Source organism: Typopeltis vanoorti, chromosome 6 (genome assembly GCF_054136105.1).
Source record: "Typopeltis vanoorti isolate ZY-2024b chromosome 6, IOZ_Tvanoo_1.0, whole genome shotgun sequence".
NCBI lineage: Eukaryota > Metazoa > Arthropoda > Arachnida > Uropygi > Thelyphonidae > Typopeltis > Typopeltis vanoorti.
This window is the reverse complement of record NC_143554.1, coordinates 93,781,640-93,802,864: the sequence shown is the minus strand read 5'-3', so window position 1 is coordinate 93,802,864 and position 21,225 is coordinate 93,781,640. Positions and strand designations below refer to the sequence as shown.

Genomic DNA, 21,225 nt, shown 5'->3' with positions numbered 1-21,225 from the left:
CAGTCGTTTCATTAAGTGTGAGGTCTGTTATATGTATTTTTTCGATTACATAAATGATTTGTGGATATTTGGTGAGGATGGAAGGAGGGCGTGCGAAGTGTGACCTGAATGAGGAATTGATGACAGAAAGTGCTAGTAGCGAAATTGTCGTGGGGAAAATGAGTGCACGTTTGAAAGAGAGGTGAAAAAATGTTAAAAAATCAGTAAAAAAGAAAAAGAGCGATTTGAAAACCGTAACGGATGTTAAAAGTTACAAAAGTGAGGTGAGAGTGGCGGAAGGAAACGAAATTGAGAGAACGGATGAAACTAGAAATGGCGTGACGCAGAAATTGAAAGTAAAAAAAATTAAACAATGGATGATAGCGAAAGTTCGACGCATGTTGGACTGAAAGTACAGAAACAAAGAAAGATGAATGAGTGTGAAAATGGGAAGAATGATAGCGAAAGTTGGATGCATGTTGGACCGAAAGTATGGAAATAAAGAAGGACAAATGAAAGTGAAAGTGAGAAGAGGGGGTCAAGAGTTAGAAAGTTAGAAAGATTGAATGATAGAGAGAATGTGTCGCGAGATTCGGAAGTTAAAATGGATTGGATGAGGCAAGAAATGAAATGGATGCAGAATGAAATTAAGAAAATTCGGGTAAAAACTATTAAAATAAATAATGATGACATGAAAGAGTTAACGAAAGATGAGCAAGTGGTGATTAATGCGACTCCATTATTAAAGGTGTGCTGGAGGATAAAATGCACAAGGTATGTTTTCCAGGTGCTAAAATGAGTATAGTGATTGAAGTATTGGATATGAGGCAGGAGCGAGCAAAAGAGTTAATAGTATTAATAGGTATGAATGATTTGAGAGAGGACAAAGAGTGTGTCAGATTGGATATCAAGAGGCTGCTTAGAAGGATAAAAGAGAATAGTGTGACAGGAAGGGTAGTTAGTGTGTTGCCTAGGTATGACTGTGGTGAAATAAGGCAGAGAGCAAGGATTATGAATATGCTGGCTGAAATGTGTGAGGAGATAGGAGTACAGTTTGTTAATGTGTGGAATGAGTTTGAAGGACGATGTGAGCTGTATGGGAGTGATGGACTGCATTTGAGTGGTTATGGTGTGAGTCGCTTGGAGAGACTGCTGCTAGAAGGTAGAGAAGTGAATAGAGAGAATGAATCAGATCGAGTGGGAAGTGATGTGGAAGAGCAGGAAAGTAAGACAGGGGAGATTGAAGAGGTGGTTATGAATGGGGAAGTGAGTGGTATGAGTATAGAAAATGAGACAATGGGTGTGCAAGAGGAGCAGGGAAACAGGGAGGCTCAGGGTGGACAGGGGTACACAGCATGAGAAAGGTGGATGCTCCAAGAGGAGGCGAGCAAGTGTAGGCAGGAAAGGAATGGGATGACCAGGGATCAAGAGGAAACAGTTGGAATTGAAAAGGTTTTAAAATGAAGAAGCAGAAAGGGAAATAGCCCCAGCTGAGCATGGAGAGATCACATCGAGTGAGTGGTATTACTGGAACTAGCTGTAGATCCAGAAATGAGCTGTTGTGTTTGTATACAAATGCTAGAAGTATAAGAAACAAGGCAGATGAAATGGTTGCACTAATTGCGTCTGTTCACCCAAAAATTGTCGGAATAAGTGAGACATGGTTGGAAGAGGATGACATCCTGACAGGAATAGAGAAGGAAGGGTATGATATGTTTCGTGAGCACAGAAGAGGTAAAAAGGGAGAGGAGGAGTGCTATTGATGATAGATAAAGAGTTATGTCCATATAAAATAGAGATGCAAGAAGGAAATAGTGTCAGTGGTTTTGAAGCAGTATGGTATGAGATAGAGGTGAATGGAATCAAATACTTGGTGGGATGTTGTTGTAGACCAGGTAATGTGGATGGTGGTGATAATGAAATGTACAATCAAATTAGCCAAGTAAATAAGAAAGGGGTGATCATTATGGGTGATTTTAATTATGGCAATATAGACTAGAATGATGAGATAGCAACTGGAAGTAAAGAAAATGAGTTTGAGTTTTTGAGGGATAACTACCTCAGACAGTATGTAACAGAGGGCACATGAGGACTGAGGGTCCTGGATTTCGTCATCTCATCAGAGGATGTAATTATAAATGAGGTGTCAAATCATCCACCAATTGGTGAGAGTGACCATCATGAGGTGATTACCTGGGTGGTTGCCAGCAGTGCAAGGACCTCTGTGAGAAAAGGGTATATGTGGAACTACAAGGAGGGGGGGGGGTGATTATGAAGAGCTCAGGAGACAGCTTGCGGGTGTAGCGTGGAATGAGAAGTTAGCTGGAAAGGAGATCAATGCAATCTAAATGTATTCCAAGGGTGAGAAGGTTAAATAAAGTGGGTGTGAAATGGATGAATAACGAGATTAAGCATGCGATACAGAGAAAAAGGGCATTGTGGAGGCAGCATAAGAGAAGTGGAAGTAACCAATTTCATGAGGTCTACAAAGACCAGGCAAGGAGGGTGACTTGGTTGGTGAGAGTAGCTAAAGAGAAGTATGAACAGCAGTTGGCTAATGAAGCCAAAAAGAATCCTAGAGTTCTTTCGATATGTAGCCAGCAAAAGAAAGAATAATTATGGAAGGATGACACTGATTGGAGAAAATGGTATAAAGACAGCTGATGCAGAATGTGTGGTGGATATACTTAATGAATAGTTCATAAAGATCTTTCAATCTTGTGAATGTAACTACATGGAGGGATTGAGAGCAGTTGATGATGGGGAGGAGAGATTGACTGTAGGTGAGTAAGAGGTGTATGGGGAGTTGAGTAAACTAGATGTTAACCCCTTAGCGTACCAATTAAAAATCAGAAAGCGTCGTTTTTCTGCCAATTTTTTCGCCGAGTTTTGGGCGAAGGTGATTTGCTGGATCAAATTCATCAGTATTTGAAAAATACTGATGAATTTGTGCAAACGCAAATGAAATAGCCGATACACGCGTTGGCAACTTTTCTCGGCTGAAAGGAAATAGGCACAAGATTGTCTAGCGTCTATATTTGGTTGTATTTATATGTGAAACCAAATTTCAAAATCAATTTTGGTGCAATAAACAAAAGACGTGTCACAGACGTCTTTGTATGTTAAGGGGTTAATAAGGCTGTGGGACTTGATAATATATCACCACGTATTCTGAAAGAATGTGCCAGGGAGTTGACACCTGTCTTGACATATTTTTTTAATATGAGTCATGCACTCGGTCAAGTTCCTAAGGAGAGCAAGATTGTGCAACTTCATAAAGGAGGTGATCGAACTCGAGCATCAAACTATAGGCCTATCTGTGTGTCAGGTGTTGTGGTTAAGTTGTTGGAGAAGCTTGTGAGAACTAGGATCCAGAGTTCAGCTGATAACAATGGTATTATCTTTGATGGACAGCATGGATTTGCTAAAGGGAGGTCATGTTTTAGTAATCTACTTACTTATTACAATAAAGTGACTGCTTCCTTGGACAGAGGAAAAGGATGCACAGTAATATACTTGGATTTTGCAAAGGCTTTTGATAGAGTACTTCATGATAGGTTGACAATCAAACTAGAGCAATGGGGTTGGATATTAGATTGGTGCATTGGATTGGAGACTGGCTATCTGATAGGTATCAACAAGTTGTGTATGGGGAGCAATATCCAGGAAAAGGAAAGTCACTAGTGGAGTGCCTCAGGGGTCTGCTTTAGGTCCATTACTAATTAACTTGTATATTAATGATATAGGTGAAGATTTGGATGGAGATATTCAGTTGTTTGCAGATGATGCAAAGTTGGGACGAACCATGAAGTGTAGTGAAGATGTTGTGGCCTTACAGGAAGACTTAAATAGATTGAGTGATTGGGCATGGAAATGGGGATGTGAATTCAATGTTGCAAAATGTAAGGTTTTAAATTTGGAAAACAAAGATGGGATGCAAAATTTATGCTTGGTGAGAATATATTGTTGGAGATAGAGGAAATAAGAGATCTGGGGATGATAGTGGATAAGGATCTAAAATTTAGGGGACACATCGCCAAAATTGTGAAGACAATACAAAGGCTTCTGGGAATGATGCAGAGGACACTGATGTGTAGAAGTAGGGAGATTCTTGTTTCGTTGTATAAGGCTTTGATTAGGCCAAACATGGACTATTGTGCCCAGATTTGGTCACTGGGTTTTCAGAAGGATAATGAGATGTAGGAAAGGGTCCAAAGGGGACTGACTAAGGTAGTTTCTGCCCTCTGGAATGTCGAGTATGAGGGAAGATTGAGAAGATGTAATTTGCAGAGTCTGGTGGACAGGAGGAAGAGGGGAGATATGATAGAGACCTACAAGTTGTTAAGGGGTTGTTATAGGATCAATGCTGGAGAAGTTTTACAGAGAATAGTGGGAGATTGGGGGAGAACCAGAGGTCATCCCTGGAAATTATATAAAGAGGATGCGAGTAGGGGGAGTGAGAGGCAGGTTTTTTTCATGCAGAGTTGTGAATGATTGGAATGCCTTGCCTGAGAATGTGATGTCTGCAAAGAGTTTGAATGTGTTTAAAACACAGTATGATGAGCTGTGTGTGTGTGTGTGTGATAAAAGGACCTCCCAGACCTCATGGAGTCAAACTCCATGAGGTCTTGGGAGTGGTAATAATAATAATAATAATTTTTAAATACACAAATAAAGTTTTTAGTTGTGTATTTTTTAGTTGTTTATTTGTGCATAATCAGATATCAGGTTGGGAGAACGTGATCTATATAAGAGAGTATATCGCCGAATAACTTTTTATAGAAAAGTAGCTCGCGTAGTAAAAAAGATTGAACACCACTGCTATAGAACAAGTACAATATTTCAGCTATTTAGGCACAGTTTTTAGTGAAGATGGAAAGTTAAATATGACAACAGAATAAGCAAAGATGGTATGGTGGGTAGCCAAATGAATAAATTCAGATGGACCATGAGAGAATTTAGTCAAAAGACCAAACTAGCAGTATACAAGATAGTGTTCAAACCAATTTTAAGTTCTGAGAGTTGGGTTAGAAATAAAGCACTCAATCAAAGATTAGAGACCAAAAATATGAAGGTTCTGAGAAAAATGAGGGAAGTGAACAAATGACATAATGTGTGAACAGAACTAATCTAAGGGGGTAGGGCCACTTAAATAGAATGGATGAGATCCAGCAGGACCAAAATCTAGGTAGACTGATTCAGTAAGAAGTGCTTAAGAAGCACAAAATGTTAGATATGACAATATTGGAATTCTCATAAGTAACAGACTGATTTGGAGGAATATTGTTGATAGGAGATTAATAAGAATGTAAACTTAATCGTGTAGTGCTGTCATAATAACCTGAACACCTCTTGGGGGTACATATCAGGAAATTCATGATAATGAAATTAGATGTGATAATGATCATATCTGATCACATTCTTGCAAGTTTAAAGAAAAGTGGTAAAATAGTGGTGGCCAGTTCATCAGAAACTCCCTAAAACGCTGGATAACATTCAGCATTTTTAGGAAGTTCTTCTTATATAGTGAAACCTGTGGAATATCCATAATTAGAGAATAACATGTATGCCACAGTAAATAACTTTTTTATTATGTAAATATTTCCTCTTATGTCTCATAAGGCATAACATAAGATGTCTTATTAAACATAAAACAAAATATTTACATAATAAAAAAGTTACTTACGTGGCATAAATGTTATTTTTAGGAAGTTTTTTAATGCAGCACTCAAGTGAGAACTGTTAAGTTTGAGAAGACTGAAACAATTATTTAAAACATGCAGCCATATATATAATTATGTTATTTCCTCTGAAGTTTTTTTTTTAAACATAATCCAGAAACATTGTTCTAGAAACTAAATATGGAACTTTTCAAGCCATTCAGTCCTCCAATAAGTTTGGGAGTGGTCTCACGCCAGTCAATGAAATTTATCTACCATCAAAAGACATATATAATACATATCCAAAGCAAGATTTAAACCTAGCCAATTAGTTGGGGAAAGTGGATATGCTAACTTGGCCAACTCTGTCAACCTCATTTCGTTATATCTTAGCAACCTATGGTACAGATACTGGGCAACTATAGAGGCTCTCATAATCACCACCCTTACAATTCCACATATATCTTCCTTGACAGTTACCTTTTCTTTGACCATCTGTGTGCATGGTATGTTGGCAAGTCTGTCACCTCTAACTGCAAGCCACTTTTCCTTATTATCTCTTCTTCCCCAAATATAAGGAATTACAATTCAATAAAATACAATTTTACAGTGGATCATAAAAATTCTCCCAAAAAAATAATTCAAAAAAAAAAAAAAAAAACATAAAACAATAACAAAAATACAACCAAAACAAAAAATGCATAAAAAAAACACCAACATTAATTCTTAAAAAGTTTCCATATCACTTCACTAACTTTCATGGCCCATAGAGCAACATAAACATGACACCATCCACAGTCATCTAAAACTGAAATTACTATTCCTAACAGAACCACCAACTGGCAACCTCAACTGTCCAAACTATACTACACTGCTCAAAACAATTAGGGGATATTTTAGTTTCTGTCGGATAATTATAAATTTTCCAAATAATTATAACTATTGGATACTTTATACATGAATAAATAGTCCTTACTTATGGACAAGGTGTAATTGATGAGAAATTGTTTAAATAATTGATATTTATTACAAATTTAACAAATTATACATTTTAGCATGAAATAATTTTAACAAGAATAACAAAAAACGCTTTTGTTAATTTTTAATAGGGAGTATGGTCTCCATTAACAGCAGTACATCTTGATTGCATGGACTGGATATGATTATCAAACAGTTCTTGTGGGATATTTCCCCACTCTTCTGTGAGAGCAATATCAAGCTCTTGAAGCGATCGTTTCGACAAGTCTTAACATGATCTTGTATGCAGTTGAATGTTCTGCACTGTTGTACATTAAGAATATTTTAAAATAAATGTTTCATTTGTTTCATTCAAGATTAAAATCTAATCCTCTCCCGACATTTAATCTGCATTATATCAAAATTTCTTCAAATCAATGTGTTGCTTTCATTTGCATTACTGCTTCCCAAACTGTGATAACATTCTGGCCTCTACAACTATCAACAATAAAGGCCTTCACTCACCCAAAATTCATACCCACGTTCCAAGCCTTGGTTCTCAAAAATGTGTGCTGATTCAGTACAGTACAAGGAAAAAACTCAGCATACCACAAAGTGGCTAAGAGTAAAACCGCACCTGCTTACTCTACCTATGTTGCAGTTCAAAACAACTGTAAAAAAAAAAAGCAAATCCAAATCAGATTTCGAAAGGGCCAAATGCTGCACATTTGTCTCTAGTCCCAATGGCAACCAAGCCTTCTGGTTCTGTGCCAAAGCCATTGGGCACACCTTTTGTCCAATCATGTTTCTGCTACTCTCACATCCAGATGGTACCATAGTGACTTCACTCAAAGACAAGGTCCACTTACTAGTATCACTCTTCTCTTCAATTTACTGCCTTGATGAAAGGCAAAATTCTCCCACTTTACCAAGAACTACTCACTTCATGTCATCAATGTCTTCTTCTAGAAAAAAAAATTAGAAGAATCCTTAATAACCAGAACAAAAACAAGACATCCAGTCCTAATGGTATCTCACCTACCGTGTCGGTAGGTGAAATACCATCATACAAACTTCTGTACCAAAATTAACACCTTCCCTACACAGCATGGAAATAGGCCTGCATTCAGCCTAATTTCCAAGAAAGCTGATACGTCAACCAACAAACTACTATCCAATTGTTCTCACTCTGTTCTCCCTAAAACTATGGAGGTCATCAACAACCAACTCCTGCACAACCTGAAGATACACCAACTTATTAGTGATGAGCAATATGGATTTCACCACTCTTAATCCACGGCTGATCTTCTAACCTTCACCACTGACCTCTGTACTCGAACCATAAAAAATATGCAGACGCTCATGTGGTCACTCTCAACATTTCCAAAGCATTTGATTGAGTTTGGAACATTGGCCTATTTAAACCGGTATTCCATGGTCTTCCTTTCACTCTCTGCAACTGGATCATCAGCATTTCTCATTGGTCACTCACTATAAGTCATGGCAGATAGTTTCCTCTCCTCAGATTTCCCAACCAATGCAGGAGTACCTCAGACTTCCATACTTTCATCCATTCTCCTCCTGTATATAAATGACCTGCTGTTGCAGACTTTAAATTCCATCTATAACTTTGCAGATGACAGTACACCTTGTTCCTTCTCCTCTTCATTTAACAACACTTGTGCCCAATTATTAGAACCCTCAACTCTGAACTCTGATCTCCTAACTATATTTCAATAGGGTAAAGAGAATTTTGCAGACTTCAATGCCATCAAAGCTTAGTCATGTCAAATCTCTCGCATCCATTCCCCTAACTGTTGATAACTGTCAGATATCCAAACATAATCCTCTTCTCTTCTTGGGCTGACCTACACTTGTACCCTTTCCTAGCACAAACACATCATAGCTAATAGATTCTGCAGATGCTAAAAAACTCAGGGCATCCTTCCACTCAAAACACTATTTCACACATTCTACCACTGCTAACTCTATAAAAATCCCAAATCTGCCCAACAATGTAATACTGCTCAAACACTTCAGGTAGTGCACTGAAATCTTTTCTAAGATTGCTCAATGCTATCAAGAAGAGGGAAATCTGATTGGTTAATGATCCTTCTCTCTCACAGATCCATTTCAATCCTTCTCTCACAGACATTGTTTCCACCTTATCCTGTTTTACAGATAGTTTCATAAAGAAAGTACTCTGATGAATTGGCCACCATCATTCTTCCAAAATTATAAGAACAAGAGCTGCTGCTAAAAAAAACACATTTCCAATTAAGCTCCAAATTAGCTTCTCTGCTTGGCCAAGTGGTTAGTGTATCGGCTCTTCAGCCAAAAGGCTGCAGGTTCAAAAAGTACTGAAATACCAGTACTTAAAATGGGGAGTTTAAAGGAAGGAAGTAGAGGCTCGTTTAATAAATTCAAAAAACGAACTGGGATCCATTGTGTTGCCATGCACGGATAGGCTGTGAGTGCCGATGTAGAGGAAGTGGACAAATTGGTAAAAACCTTTAAGGAGTATGTGGATAGTGAGGGATTTGTATCTCAACAGGTCTTTTTTTGGAAAAAAATGCCCAAAAGGACCCTATATCACAAAAGAAGAAAAGACAGCACTGGGATATAATCCTATTAAAGATAGACTTACTTTGTTGCTTTATGGTAATGCTAGTGGAAACCATAAGATAAAGCCTTTGCTCATTTACCATTCTGAAAATCCATGCGTTTTTAAAAAGAACAATGTCATAAAGAGCAAATTCAGTGTTATGTGGAGGATCGAACTCAGCACAGAACTTCGATATCTTCACGATCAACAACAAAAAGAAGTGGAAAAAGAAATTTTTATGGAAGAGAAAGAAGCCAAAGGATGCATTCCAATGCCGACCTTCAAGAATTGTTCTCTGTTTGGGTTAGAACACAAGCTATTGTGGAAAAATGGCACCCTAATAAGACAGTAGTGACCAGGAATATCAACTTATTCGATGACAACGTGACGGGTTATTTTAAAAATATCAAAGAAAATCGTCAGCAACAAACAACATTAGATGGATTCTTCTCTGCAGAAAAAAGAAAACGTGAATCAGCATTCTCAACTCCAGCTAAGAAGCAGAACGAGGATGCTTAACAACGGGAGCATTATTTTCTTCTTTCGTGATTTTTATATTAAAAAAATATTCTTCACTGTTATTTTTATGTTCTAATAATTAAAATTAATAAAATAAATATAAGATTATTTTGTTTAATTTTTTCTAAGTTATTAACATTAAAAAACCTAAAATAAAATAAAATAAAATATTGAAATTTTTTGGATACGAGAACGGATTATTTCGCTTTCCATTATTTCTTATGTAAAATCTTGATTCGAACTTCGAACGATTCATAGTTCGAACGGGTTTCTGGAACGAATTAAATACGAACTACGAGACACCACTGTACTAGCATATGCTAATAATACAGTGATAACTACATCTAGAAAACTATTTAAATTTGTTCAGAACTCTCCAAGCAAAAAAATTGATCCCTTGATGTCTTTGCTAATCATGCTCTTTAGTGGCATGGATGGACTTTTGTTTTCTTCCTTTTTGTAATATATTAAAAAATTCTTTTGCATCTAACATATGAAACTATTTTACTAACATGTCATCATCATCAAATTCCTGACCCTCTATGGGTGTACAGGATATGACAGTACTACATGAAAAACTTCCTAGTCTACAATTTCCCCCTCCCAATTAATCTGTTACCTGTCAAGACTTCAAATTTATCAAATCTTATATTTTGGTCTTCTAAAACACTTTTTACCATATCAATCAACCTATATCTTGGTCTTCTTCTGGGTCTTTTTCCTGCCAACCTAGCAGAGAACACTTGTTCTGCTAATCGTTCCTCTCCCAATCTGTTTAAGTGACCATACCACCTGAGATTAGCTCTGCTAATGCATTCCTGGATGTTGACAATCAAGTTGTTTCCTAATATCCTCATTTTTAATATGACATTGCCACTGATGCCATCTGTTCATGCCCCTAATCTTTCTCAGGACTCTCATATCTACGGTCTCTAGTCATTGGTCAAGTGTTTTTTTTCTAACCCATCTCACAGATACATAAGTTAAAATTGATTTGAATACTGTCCTGTATACAGCTAATTTCGTGATTCGACCAATGTCTCTCTTATTTCATACAAATTTATTCAGTTGACTTCCAAGCATACCAGATTTGTTGATTCTGTTATCTATTTCCATATTTAATTTACCATTTGCACCAAAAATCGTGCCAAAGTAGCTGAAACGTTATACTTGATCTATAGGTTCTCTATTCACAATGCAGTTGATATTTTCAATGCTTCTGCCTATTTTCATTGTCTCTGTCTTGCTATTGCTGATTTTCATACCAAATTTATTACACCAGATATTCAATTTAGTCTTGCCCACTTGCACTGGATTTATTTAGAAAAGTGTAACATCGTCTGCATAAAGTAAAGCACTGAGATTAATAATCTCCAATTTTGATATCAGATTTAATACCACTTTCCTTCATAATGTGATCCATATAGATAATAACAGAGGGGATAATGTACATTCTTGTCTGACACCAGATTTAACATTAAACCATCTTCCTATACTTCCTTCAATTATATCAAGCAATACTTAGTCTAAAATAAAGACTAAGTATCGCTTGATATAGTGCCCCATTGACACCACACAAATGAAGTGTTTTGAATAGCTTTTTTCTTCTTGCCTTCCTGTCATGTGTCCTTTCCAGATCTATAAAACATAAATACAGATCTTTGTTATATTCCCATGATTTCTCAACTATTTGTCGTAAAGAGAAAATCCAGCTTGTTCTTCACCAAGCTTCCCTTCCATAATCCTTCCCAACCGTTTCTCGACTATACTTGCATAAATTTTACGCCACTTCCTGGAATCCATCTTCAAGAAACTCGGGTGACCAAATCTGTGCACAGCAATCAAGATGCGGCCGAATCATACAATTATAAAGATAACCTCCCTATCGTTACTTATCAATGTGTTCTTCTACATCCAAGAAAATCTTTGAGCTATTTTGCCACCTTCTGCAATATGTCCTCTAAACTTCAACTCTGTCAGTATTACTTCACCATTACTCCCTAGCTTCAATATCATCTAATCCGATACCATCAATATGGTAAAGTATGTAATCCTTTCATCCCGAAGTGCATTACCTTATATTCTGCAACATTAAATTGACAGAAACCGTACTAGACATCCTGCAGGATATCTACTCATTCACACATTATTTTTTCAACTATTGCCCTCCTCAGTTTTGCATCATCAGCAAACAACTGACTATCCTCCATTAGATCTCTTGTATATGAATGAAATAACAGATTGAAGAGTAGTGGCTCTAGTACAGAGCACTGGGACACTTCAACTAGTCATGCTCATTTGCTTTCATTCCACTCCACCATACACCATGCCCAGTTTCAACACACTTATTATTATTATTTGACACTTCCAGGGAGTCCAAACTCATTGAGGGAGGGCACCTGCTCTACAACTCTGTCTCTACCACTCAATCCACCAACTGACTGCAACTACACCAACGCCATCTACTGCCGACCACCACCACTACTATTTCCACAGACAATTACAAACATCAATGCCCACAGCGGGATTCAAACCCGCAGCCCTTTGGCTGGAGAGCGGATACGCTAACCACTCAGCCAACCAGGCTGGCAGACCTATTCAACATATACCTAGAGGAAATATACAAAGAAATCTCCAATGAACCAGAGATAAATATAAATGGAAGAAACATCAACCACATCAAATATGCAGATGATATAGCAAACCTGACAGTATCCAAGCTACAATTAGAAAAAAATAGTTCATCTTTTAAACGAAGCATGTAAAAACTTTGGAATGAGGATCAACAGCAATAAGACCAAAATAATGAAAATAAGAAGAGAAGTTGAAAACATCTCAATAACCCTGGAGAAGTTGTGACAGGCTGATCCTAGAACAAGTAAGAACAAGTGGCAGGCTGACCCCAGAACAAGACTAGGGCAAACCCTAGAACAAGTAAAATCCTTTGTCTACTTAGGAAGCACCATTACATACAATTTAGACAGCACTGAAACAGTAAAACACAGAATTAACATTGGATGGTAAACATGAATAAATTAAACAAAATAGGGAACAATAACAAACTCTTGAAACATCTTAAAATCAAACTATTCAAAGCCATGATCATTCCTACAGTAACATACGGAAATGAGTCATAGCGACTCACTAAGAAGAAACTACTCAAAATAGGTGCATTTGAGGGAAGTGCCTAAGAAAAATAAACAAAACACGCGACTGAACGTAAAACCGCAGAACAAGTAAAGCAGGATTTCAACTACCAGGACAACCTCACAGACATTATTCTTCAGCAACAGCTTTGATGGCTTGGCCATATCCAGAGAATACCTCCTCGCAGACTTCCAAGCGTCCTGCTAAATGGAAGAACAGGAAAACAGCATCCACCCGGAAGATCGAGGAAAAGTTGGCTCAGATCCTTAAAAGAAAGATGCAAATTCCCCAGATTCATTACTATGTTCAAGAAGAATAGAAATAGAACCATTTGGAGACAGATTGTACAAAGGGAATTCAACCCATCACCAGACGGATGAGATGAAGAAAAGAATACACCGTCTGATATCTATCATCCATCCCCATCCATGCCACCAATCTCATATTCATTCCCATTTGCTCCAACTTGTGCAGTACCGTCGACAGGGTTTAGCATAGAGGCAGCCTGCCTCACGGCGCGGCTTAATAAGGGCACTCTTTCAGCCATATTGCAGTAGGCACCATTGCTAAGTTAACAAAGAAAGTGTGAAAGAAGTTTTTCCAAGCTTAAACTGATTAAAAATTATTTGTAAACAGCAATGACCCAAGAAAGATTTGTTGGTCTAGCAACTATATCGATAGAGCTTATAAACAGTTTTATTGTGTGATATCCCCGTAGAGCAAACATTTAATTAATATTATTATGTAATCATTTTGCATTACCGTTTCTCTTGTAATAAAAACAAAATAACAAGTGGAGATTTTCTTATATTTTTGTCTTATAATCCATCAGGGGCAATATTTAATTGTTTGCCTCAGGACACAATCTAATCTGGCGACGGCCCTGAACTTGTGTAATAATTTTCAATGTGATATTTCTGTCAAATGCCTCTGCAAAGTCCAGCAGTATCACAGTCTAGCCACTTCCTTTATCCAATTCCAGTGTCACCTTATTATAAAATGTGAATAAATTACTGAGGTAGGACCTTCCTTTCATGCTTCCCCTATAGAGCATCCTATTTCTATCCACCCATTCCCAAATTTTACTTTTAACTAACTTATCCGATACATTAACCACCACTCCAGAGATACTAACTGATCTGTAATTTGCTACTTTTGTCTTGGAGCGACCTTTACGTAATGGAACTATCTTAACCTCTTTCCACTCCCTTGGAACCTTGCAAGAGCCGAGACTTAGATTAACAGTTTACTTGCACATTCTTGTAGCACGTGAGCTGACATAACAACATGACATCCTTATCATACTAGTTATCTTGCCTGCACTTTGCATTGCTCTTTCTTTTTTTTTTTTTTGCTGCTCCTGCTTTATATTGCTACCCATCCACTTAATCCCTAATCAGTTTATCCTCCTGACCTTGGGTATGCAGCTGAATACTGCCTCTTTCAAACAATGAACAATATCTTGACCACTTCCTGTTCACTACTGACAGTCATTCCTTGTAGCTTTAATGCCAAGGCACTGCTCCAAGATGACACCTAGGCTTGTCATAATTGCTAGCTTTGTAGTTCCAGATACTTTTTCTTGACTGAGAATTCAACATGTTGAGCAACCTCCCAGAACAAGACTATGTGAACACTTTACTACAATAGCATCTCACTGTGAGATGCCTGTAGTTATAGGTTGATCTTCTGATACTATTACCAGATCCAACACTGAAACTGCTAGTTCCTCCACTACAAGCTGTTTCAGGTAATTATTCCTGAGCAACTGTATAAATTCCACTTCCATCTTGCCATGTCCCCCTTTCTCCCTCCAATGTATGTCTCCATAGATGAATTCATCCATAATAATTGTTCGGCCTGCACTCATTGTGCTAATCTGCCAATGCAAGGAATCTAAATCTTCCTGTTGACCTCCTGGTTTATAGTGGCAACTAACAATATATATATTGTTCTATTGGCCTCTATCTGATACCAGACTGCCTCAAATGAACCTCTTTCTGACAGATTATTCTTCTAAACATACTACATGTGATCAATCTGCAATTTACATTACAACTTGGTGTTTGTGTCTTCTCCCATGGAAAAATCAAACAGGTTACTGTTGTCCCTATGTTGTATGGCATTATAGAATGGCAAGTTCCCCCCTCTCGGACCTAGGAAAGATTGTAAACCTATAGTAGATTAGTACCATGGGGTGGAGCTAGGATTTTTTTTTCTATTTTTTAAATTAATTTTATATTTTTACATAAATGTAGACACCCTACTCTGGAGACCAAAGATGGAACATTTTCAAGCCACTTCAGGTCTCCAACTAAGCAGATGAGCTAAATTCATGTCACACCCATGGACAATCACAAACATTTAAGCCCAAAGCAGGATATGAATCTGTTGTTGTGTAAAACAGATATGTTAACCACTCAACCAACCAGGCTGGCCAAGTGGGATGATTTTAGTGATATCTATTCTTCCATGGTACATTAATATCATGTATGCATGCACACAACCTAACATAATGCCAAATTTTAACCAGCCACCTAATATGTGCTGCTTTACTTTTCATACAGCCTGTATCCATTATAGCATGAATCCCACTAGATGTATGACAGTGTGAATCTGTAGCAAAGACACCTTAAGTATTCCAGAATCTCTGAATGCAGGAGAATATAGTGTCTATACTTCTTATAACATGTTCTAGAATATCTGATTTGGTTGAGACTAGTAAATTTGCTGGACATTCAAGATATGACAATGGTCTCTGTCTGTTCCTCAAACCGAATATTTCACGTGTGTGTCTAGTGGAAAGAACATAATTATTGTGGAGAGCAACATTTGGTGAAATCTAGAAAAGTGCATATAGTCTGCTATTAGCCACACTTGGTATGTGAATTTACAACATGCTCTTCCTAATTCCAACATGAGAAACATGTATTATTATTACATAACACCTCCAGGGAGTCCAAAGACTCATTGAGAGGGCACCTACTCTACAACTCTCCGGTCATCTTCACCAACTACAACTACCTTCATCATCTACACCAGTGCTTCCCAAACTGTGGGCTACGGCCCCCCTGGGGTCCGTAGGTTTTGTTGAGGGAGGCCGTGAAATAATGAAAACAAATTGAAAATGTTTTTAAGACTAAGTAGATTTTTTTTTATCTTAAAAGAAACATATTTCATTTTTATTATTTCTTTTTTGTTATTTTTTATATTTTAATGGAAAAAATCACACATTGGTGTTGGTTCACAAATTTTGCTTCCTGCGTATCTCGGTGCTTAATGAATATTAGTAAATATATGCTTATTTATATAAGTTTATTTCAAAGCAGAAATCTAAGAATTGTAGTTTCAAATAGTTCACCTGATATTGGTGTAGTAGCAGTATTGAAACACATCCTTCACATTAAATTGCTATTAAACTTCTTTTATATTTTTAATTCTTTCTTTATTACTAATCGTTTCATGTGCTTGTACTGCAAATGTACAATAACAAGATATCTATCTATATAGAGATAATGTGCCATGTCAAAAGTGTATGTAAGATGCTAAAAATGTAATATATATTTTTAGCATCTTAAGCATAATTTTTAGCATAATGTAATAAAAATTTGCATTTGATTTTTGCAATATTTGCTGTGTATGTTTTGTATTGAATATAAATACAATAAGTATTATAATAATATATGTCTATATTACGATTTTTTTTCAAGGGGGGCCCATGAAATATTTTAATTTTTCCAAAGAGGTCCCTGACATCCAGAATTTTTTGGAAGCACTGATTTACACCAACGGCATCTACCGCCAACCATCACCACTAATATTTTTACAGACAATCAGAAACATCCATGCCCACGGTGGGATTTGAACCCACAGTCTTTTGGCTGGAGAGCGGATATGCTAACCACTCAGCCAACCAGGCCGGCTTATATCCTACCTCATGATACTATCTCCACCAACCTGGATGGTGAAAACCATGCATGAATGTTTAATGATCTATGTTGTCTGTGACATACATGAAACAGTCCATCTGTGTGGTATAGCAAGGAACTTAAACACATTGGGCAAGCATGCCTTTTTATAACTCTTCTAATATCTAATTTGGCATGCTGTTGCCACTGCAGCAACTGCTTTTGACAATGGCCCCTTTTAGGAGGCGTCTTGTAACCTTCAGTTGTGTAAACTATGCGAGAGTGTAGCGCATAATCACAAACACTATTCAAGTATGCCCCATATTGTATTGCAATGTCACCTGTCAATTAGTTCACATAAAATGTTCAACCCTTTACCCACACAAGATTTGGTTTTGCCTGTTCGATACCATTTTTGTATACTGTGCACTGTGAGAAACAAACCAGCATCTTCATTTTAAACATGTCATGTCTTGCTTTATCCTGACAATCATTACCCTTTTCAAACTTGATATCATTATCTATTTCTATAATTAGGACTTTCACATGCTGGTTTGTGCAACACCCAATTAACCTATGCCAGGGTATAGTGCAAACACATATTTTTATAATGATGAAAATCGAGCATATTCCCTTATGGATGAGGATGATCACAATTCAATGTTATTTCTGTGTATGTGTGCATGTATAAATATACACATATTACTCTGTGATGACACTATTATGTTAAAGAAGAAAATGTACTGTGCTTTCATAAAATAATTTGATCTTTTTTTTTATTTTTTATAAAAGCTTTTGCATGTATTATAAAAATGAAGGAGCTCAACATTTTTGTCACAAGAATGAAAGAAGAGTGCAGTTTGTAACAATCATTTTGGCTGCCATTTTTCTGAGACAGCAGAAAAATCATGCTTCATAATGCCAATGCAAATACAAAAAACTCTTCTTTGAATCTGCCTTGAAAACTATCCTAACCTGAATAAATTTGGATGCACAAAAATGTCTCACATATGAGAAATACGATTACAACCAAAAGTATTCTACTTTTTTCTCTCTCACTCATTTATGTTGTGCCTGCTCTTGATAACCAAAATACATCACTCAACAGCAAATACATCTAACAGAGATCAATTAGTTTTGCCAAATACAATGTTATTCCTAACAACTCATACCTGAAAATCCAATTTATAAATATAATTTTAAAAAACTATAAGTAGTACTATGGCTATAATAAATGCTAGTCTTATGTTTCAGCATTAATGTCTCCCATTTTTTGCCAGTCTCAATATAAAGGGCAGGGTAACTTGTACAAATAATTGCAAAAACCTAAGCAAAAATGGCAGGGGGAAAAAAAAAAAAGCCAACACCTCTGAGGTACAGGGACTCGTTGCAGAAGACCATACCACATTACACTAATCTACTTTAAGTGACCAGTACTCACAACACACCAATCCTTATAAATGTATTTTTGTACGTTAATTGCATATGTTCTATGGATCATTTCCCAGTTTTTACGGAGTTAAAAATATGAGTTCCTGCAAGGGAAAACCCTACTACCTTCATACATAACTGGCTATCTTCAGCTGATAAGAGTCTAAAGATTCAACACATTCTAGATGGCGTTTAAACTCAAATTTTCCAATCAAACAGCATTCATCATTTACTAGTGGACTATATAAGTCTCAGAAATGCCTTAAAAGACAGAAAGGCGAGGAGCTATCATTGGAAGACTTGGCAAATAAGAGATCAATTTCAATCCCTTAGGAAGCAGTGCAATTTGAAAAGCAAGGCAACGAAAAAAGGGAAATAACAGGATTTGGAAGAGAGAGACAAAATAGGGAAAATCAGTATTTACATTTTCTCCCTCACTCCCTTTCTTTTCGATTCTACTGAGAACAACGAAACTGTATGTGCGAGAGTCTGTTCAATGATACAATCTATGGCATTTCTCGGCATCAATATCAAAAAGATACCGACTTACTCGTTACAAACTTTATAACAAGATAGTGAAGTGGATATTAAACAACTGGTTATGGCTTGATAATTTAAAATCAAATTGCTTAAAATTATGACGCTCAACGTCATACATGACTTTCCCAAAAAAGTTTTGGATAAACCACGGTTTAAATCCACCACAACGTTGATACCATTTTTTTAAAATCTTGAAACAATATATTTAACATGAGCCATATGTCGAATTAACAACAGCCTGGCTGCTTGATTTCTGAAGAGTATAAAGGTATGCAAAAACAGATTTAAGCATGTTTTGTAGCCCTGTGTCAACACATTAGGATTTTAAGAGGTGAATCAATTATACTGTAATTATTATATTATGACTCTTTATTGATATGAAATTTTTTTTTGGTGCTATCAAACATAACCATACCTTGACTAAATTATACGCATAATGTTCGTTATTCATACCAATACTTCGAAAATTAAACCTAATCATTTAAAAGTTTTTACCTCTTCACTTTTCACCACCTCTTTAAATTCCCTTTTGATTCTCTGAACAGCAATATTTGCCATATCTAATCTCCATACACAATTTTTAGTAATCCTTAATTACGCTATTTAGTATTATCTTTTAATAGTTTCTTGTTTTAAGCCACTTTTACAAAACCAAACTGTGTATTGTTTACCTCGTAACACTTAGATTAAACATTATGTCTTAATGTAGTTTGGAGCTACCCTGAACTGTCTGCTCACTAGTCTCGGGATGAATTATTATAAAGTAGATTAATACGTATTGTTGAAATTAAATGAAATTATAAATTTTAGTTTTACTTTTTTTATATTTATTAATTCATATTGATATTAAATTTACGATTATCTACAACAAGATAAGTATTTTCATTTTTAATTCTAAGAGCGCACATAACCGCCCTCACGTGATCTATGCAGTTTCTTTGAGTGCATATTTGTAAGAAGTGGTGGTAGCAGAAATGCCCAATATTAAAGTATTTAGTGGTTCTTCGCATGCAGATCTAGCCCAAAAAGTAGTTGATCGACTTGGAATTGATTTAGGAAAGGTTGTATTGAAAAAGTTTAGTAATCAAGAAACATGGTGAGTTGATTAATATTAATAATATTGTGTATTGAAGGAGAAATTGAATCTCGAGTCTTAACGATTGTATCATAAGTTGAGTATGATAGAGTAATTACGTGGTGAATATGCATTATTACTTTAAGGCATTTCCAAGTAATACATCACAATATTTATGAATAGAAATTGAATCATAAGTATAATTGGATTACATCGAATGTGTTTGAAGACGAATAATGACGTTCAGTGAATATTATCTGATTTTCAAAATTGAACAAACAGAACACATTTCATTCTATTTGTTAAAAAAAAATATTTATTTAATAAAATGTCAGTTCTGATTGTTGTGTTATCAAATACGTATTCTTTGCACTTTGAGAACTGTGTGCATGTCTATCTTAATATTACTCAGATGGAGCTACCCCTGATTGCTGTGGGATTTTGCTGTATTCTCAGTAACTTTAACTCACATTCCTCATAATATAATTTAAAGAATTAAACTCCAACTAATATTACATATGTAGTTTCAAACACATTTAGTTAATTGTTTATTATTACTGTTAAAGATCCTTGTGGAAAGTTTTTTTTCACTTGGTAATAATTTTAAGTTAAACTGGCCAAGAAGATGGTCGCCAATAAAGTTTACAGTGAAAAAGTGGCAGAGATTTGACTATTAATAAACAATTAAGTTTTGAGGAAATGAATCCTAACATGGGGAGATTCAGCAGAGTAGACAAAATAATGCCAGCTCTTAATTGCTTGATAAGAAAAAGCATACTTATGATGGAAAACCATCTTAAGAATGCTGTTGCAGTTGCTAAATTTGAAGAGTTTGTTAATGAGCTAGTTTCCCCTTTCTCCTCTGATGAATCCTCCATTTAATAAAGCAGCCGTTTTGAAGAATTAATCTTGCTGGCATGTTTCCAACATGATTTTACTTTAAGTGCACAGAACACTCATGATTCATTATTTATTATAGTACCCTATTCAGCAATTTTATGATATAATTTGTACATTGTATTATTTCACTATAAACAAAGTAAAATCACTTAAAATATATAAAAAAAAATCTTTTTGGAAATAGATCAATTTTAAAATAGAAATAGATTTTTTTTTTTCTACCTACAAAACTCAAAGATCCATGTATTCACATGATTTCTATGCTATTTGTTTTCTGTGAAAATCCTGTTACTATTTCACCTAAACCATGTTTGAGTTTTCGTCTTCATTTTTTCTTAGCCTCTTTTCAAGTATGCTTGCATAAATCCTAGGAGCAGTTAGTGGAGAAATTTCTTGGTAATTCTTGCATTTCTCTGTTTTATTGATGAGAACATCCAGAATTTAACCTTCTAGCCAGTCTTTCTGAATTGTACACAGTATTCTCTGTAAATATTTTATACCTCC

At 36.1% G+C, this 21,225-nt stretch overlaps 2 protein-coding genes across 3 annotated transcripts in view; one reads left to right on the top strand and one right to left on the bottom strand.

The window, feature by feature from the left end:
• The window catches only part of Ubc4 (ubiquitin conjugating enzyme 4), a 141,544-nt gene extending 121,981 nt beyond the window's left edge, over nucleotides 1-19,563 (bottom strand). Inside the window, exon 1 of the mRNA XM_090395034.1 lies at nucleotides 19,242-19,563. Within this exon, the coding sequence (XP_090251160.1) occupies nucleotides 19,242-19,304 (63 nt within the window). The 5' untranslated portion in view covers nucleotides 19,305-19,563. The remainder of the gene's footprint in view (nucleotides 1-19,241) is intronic.
• Nucleotides 19,564-19,682: 119 nt separating this feature from the next.
• Nucleotides 19,683-21,225, top strand: part of Prps (phosphoribosyl pyrophosphate synthetase) — a 76,934-nt gene continuing 75,391 nt past the window's right edge. For both annotated transcript variants that reach the window (XM_090395033.1, XM_090395032.1), the window contains exon 1: nucleotides 19,683-19,842. In XM_090395033.1, the coding sequence (XP_090251159.1) occupies nucleotides 19,721-19,842 (122 nt within the window). In that variant the 5' untranslated portion in view covers nucleotides 19,683-19,720. The remainder of the gene's footprint in view (nucleotides 19,843-21,225) is intronic.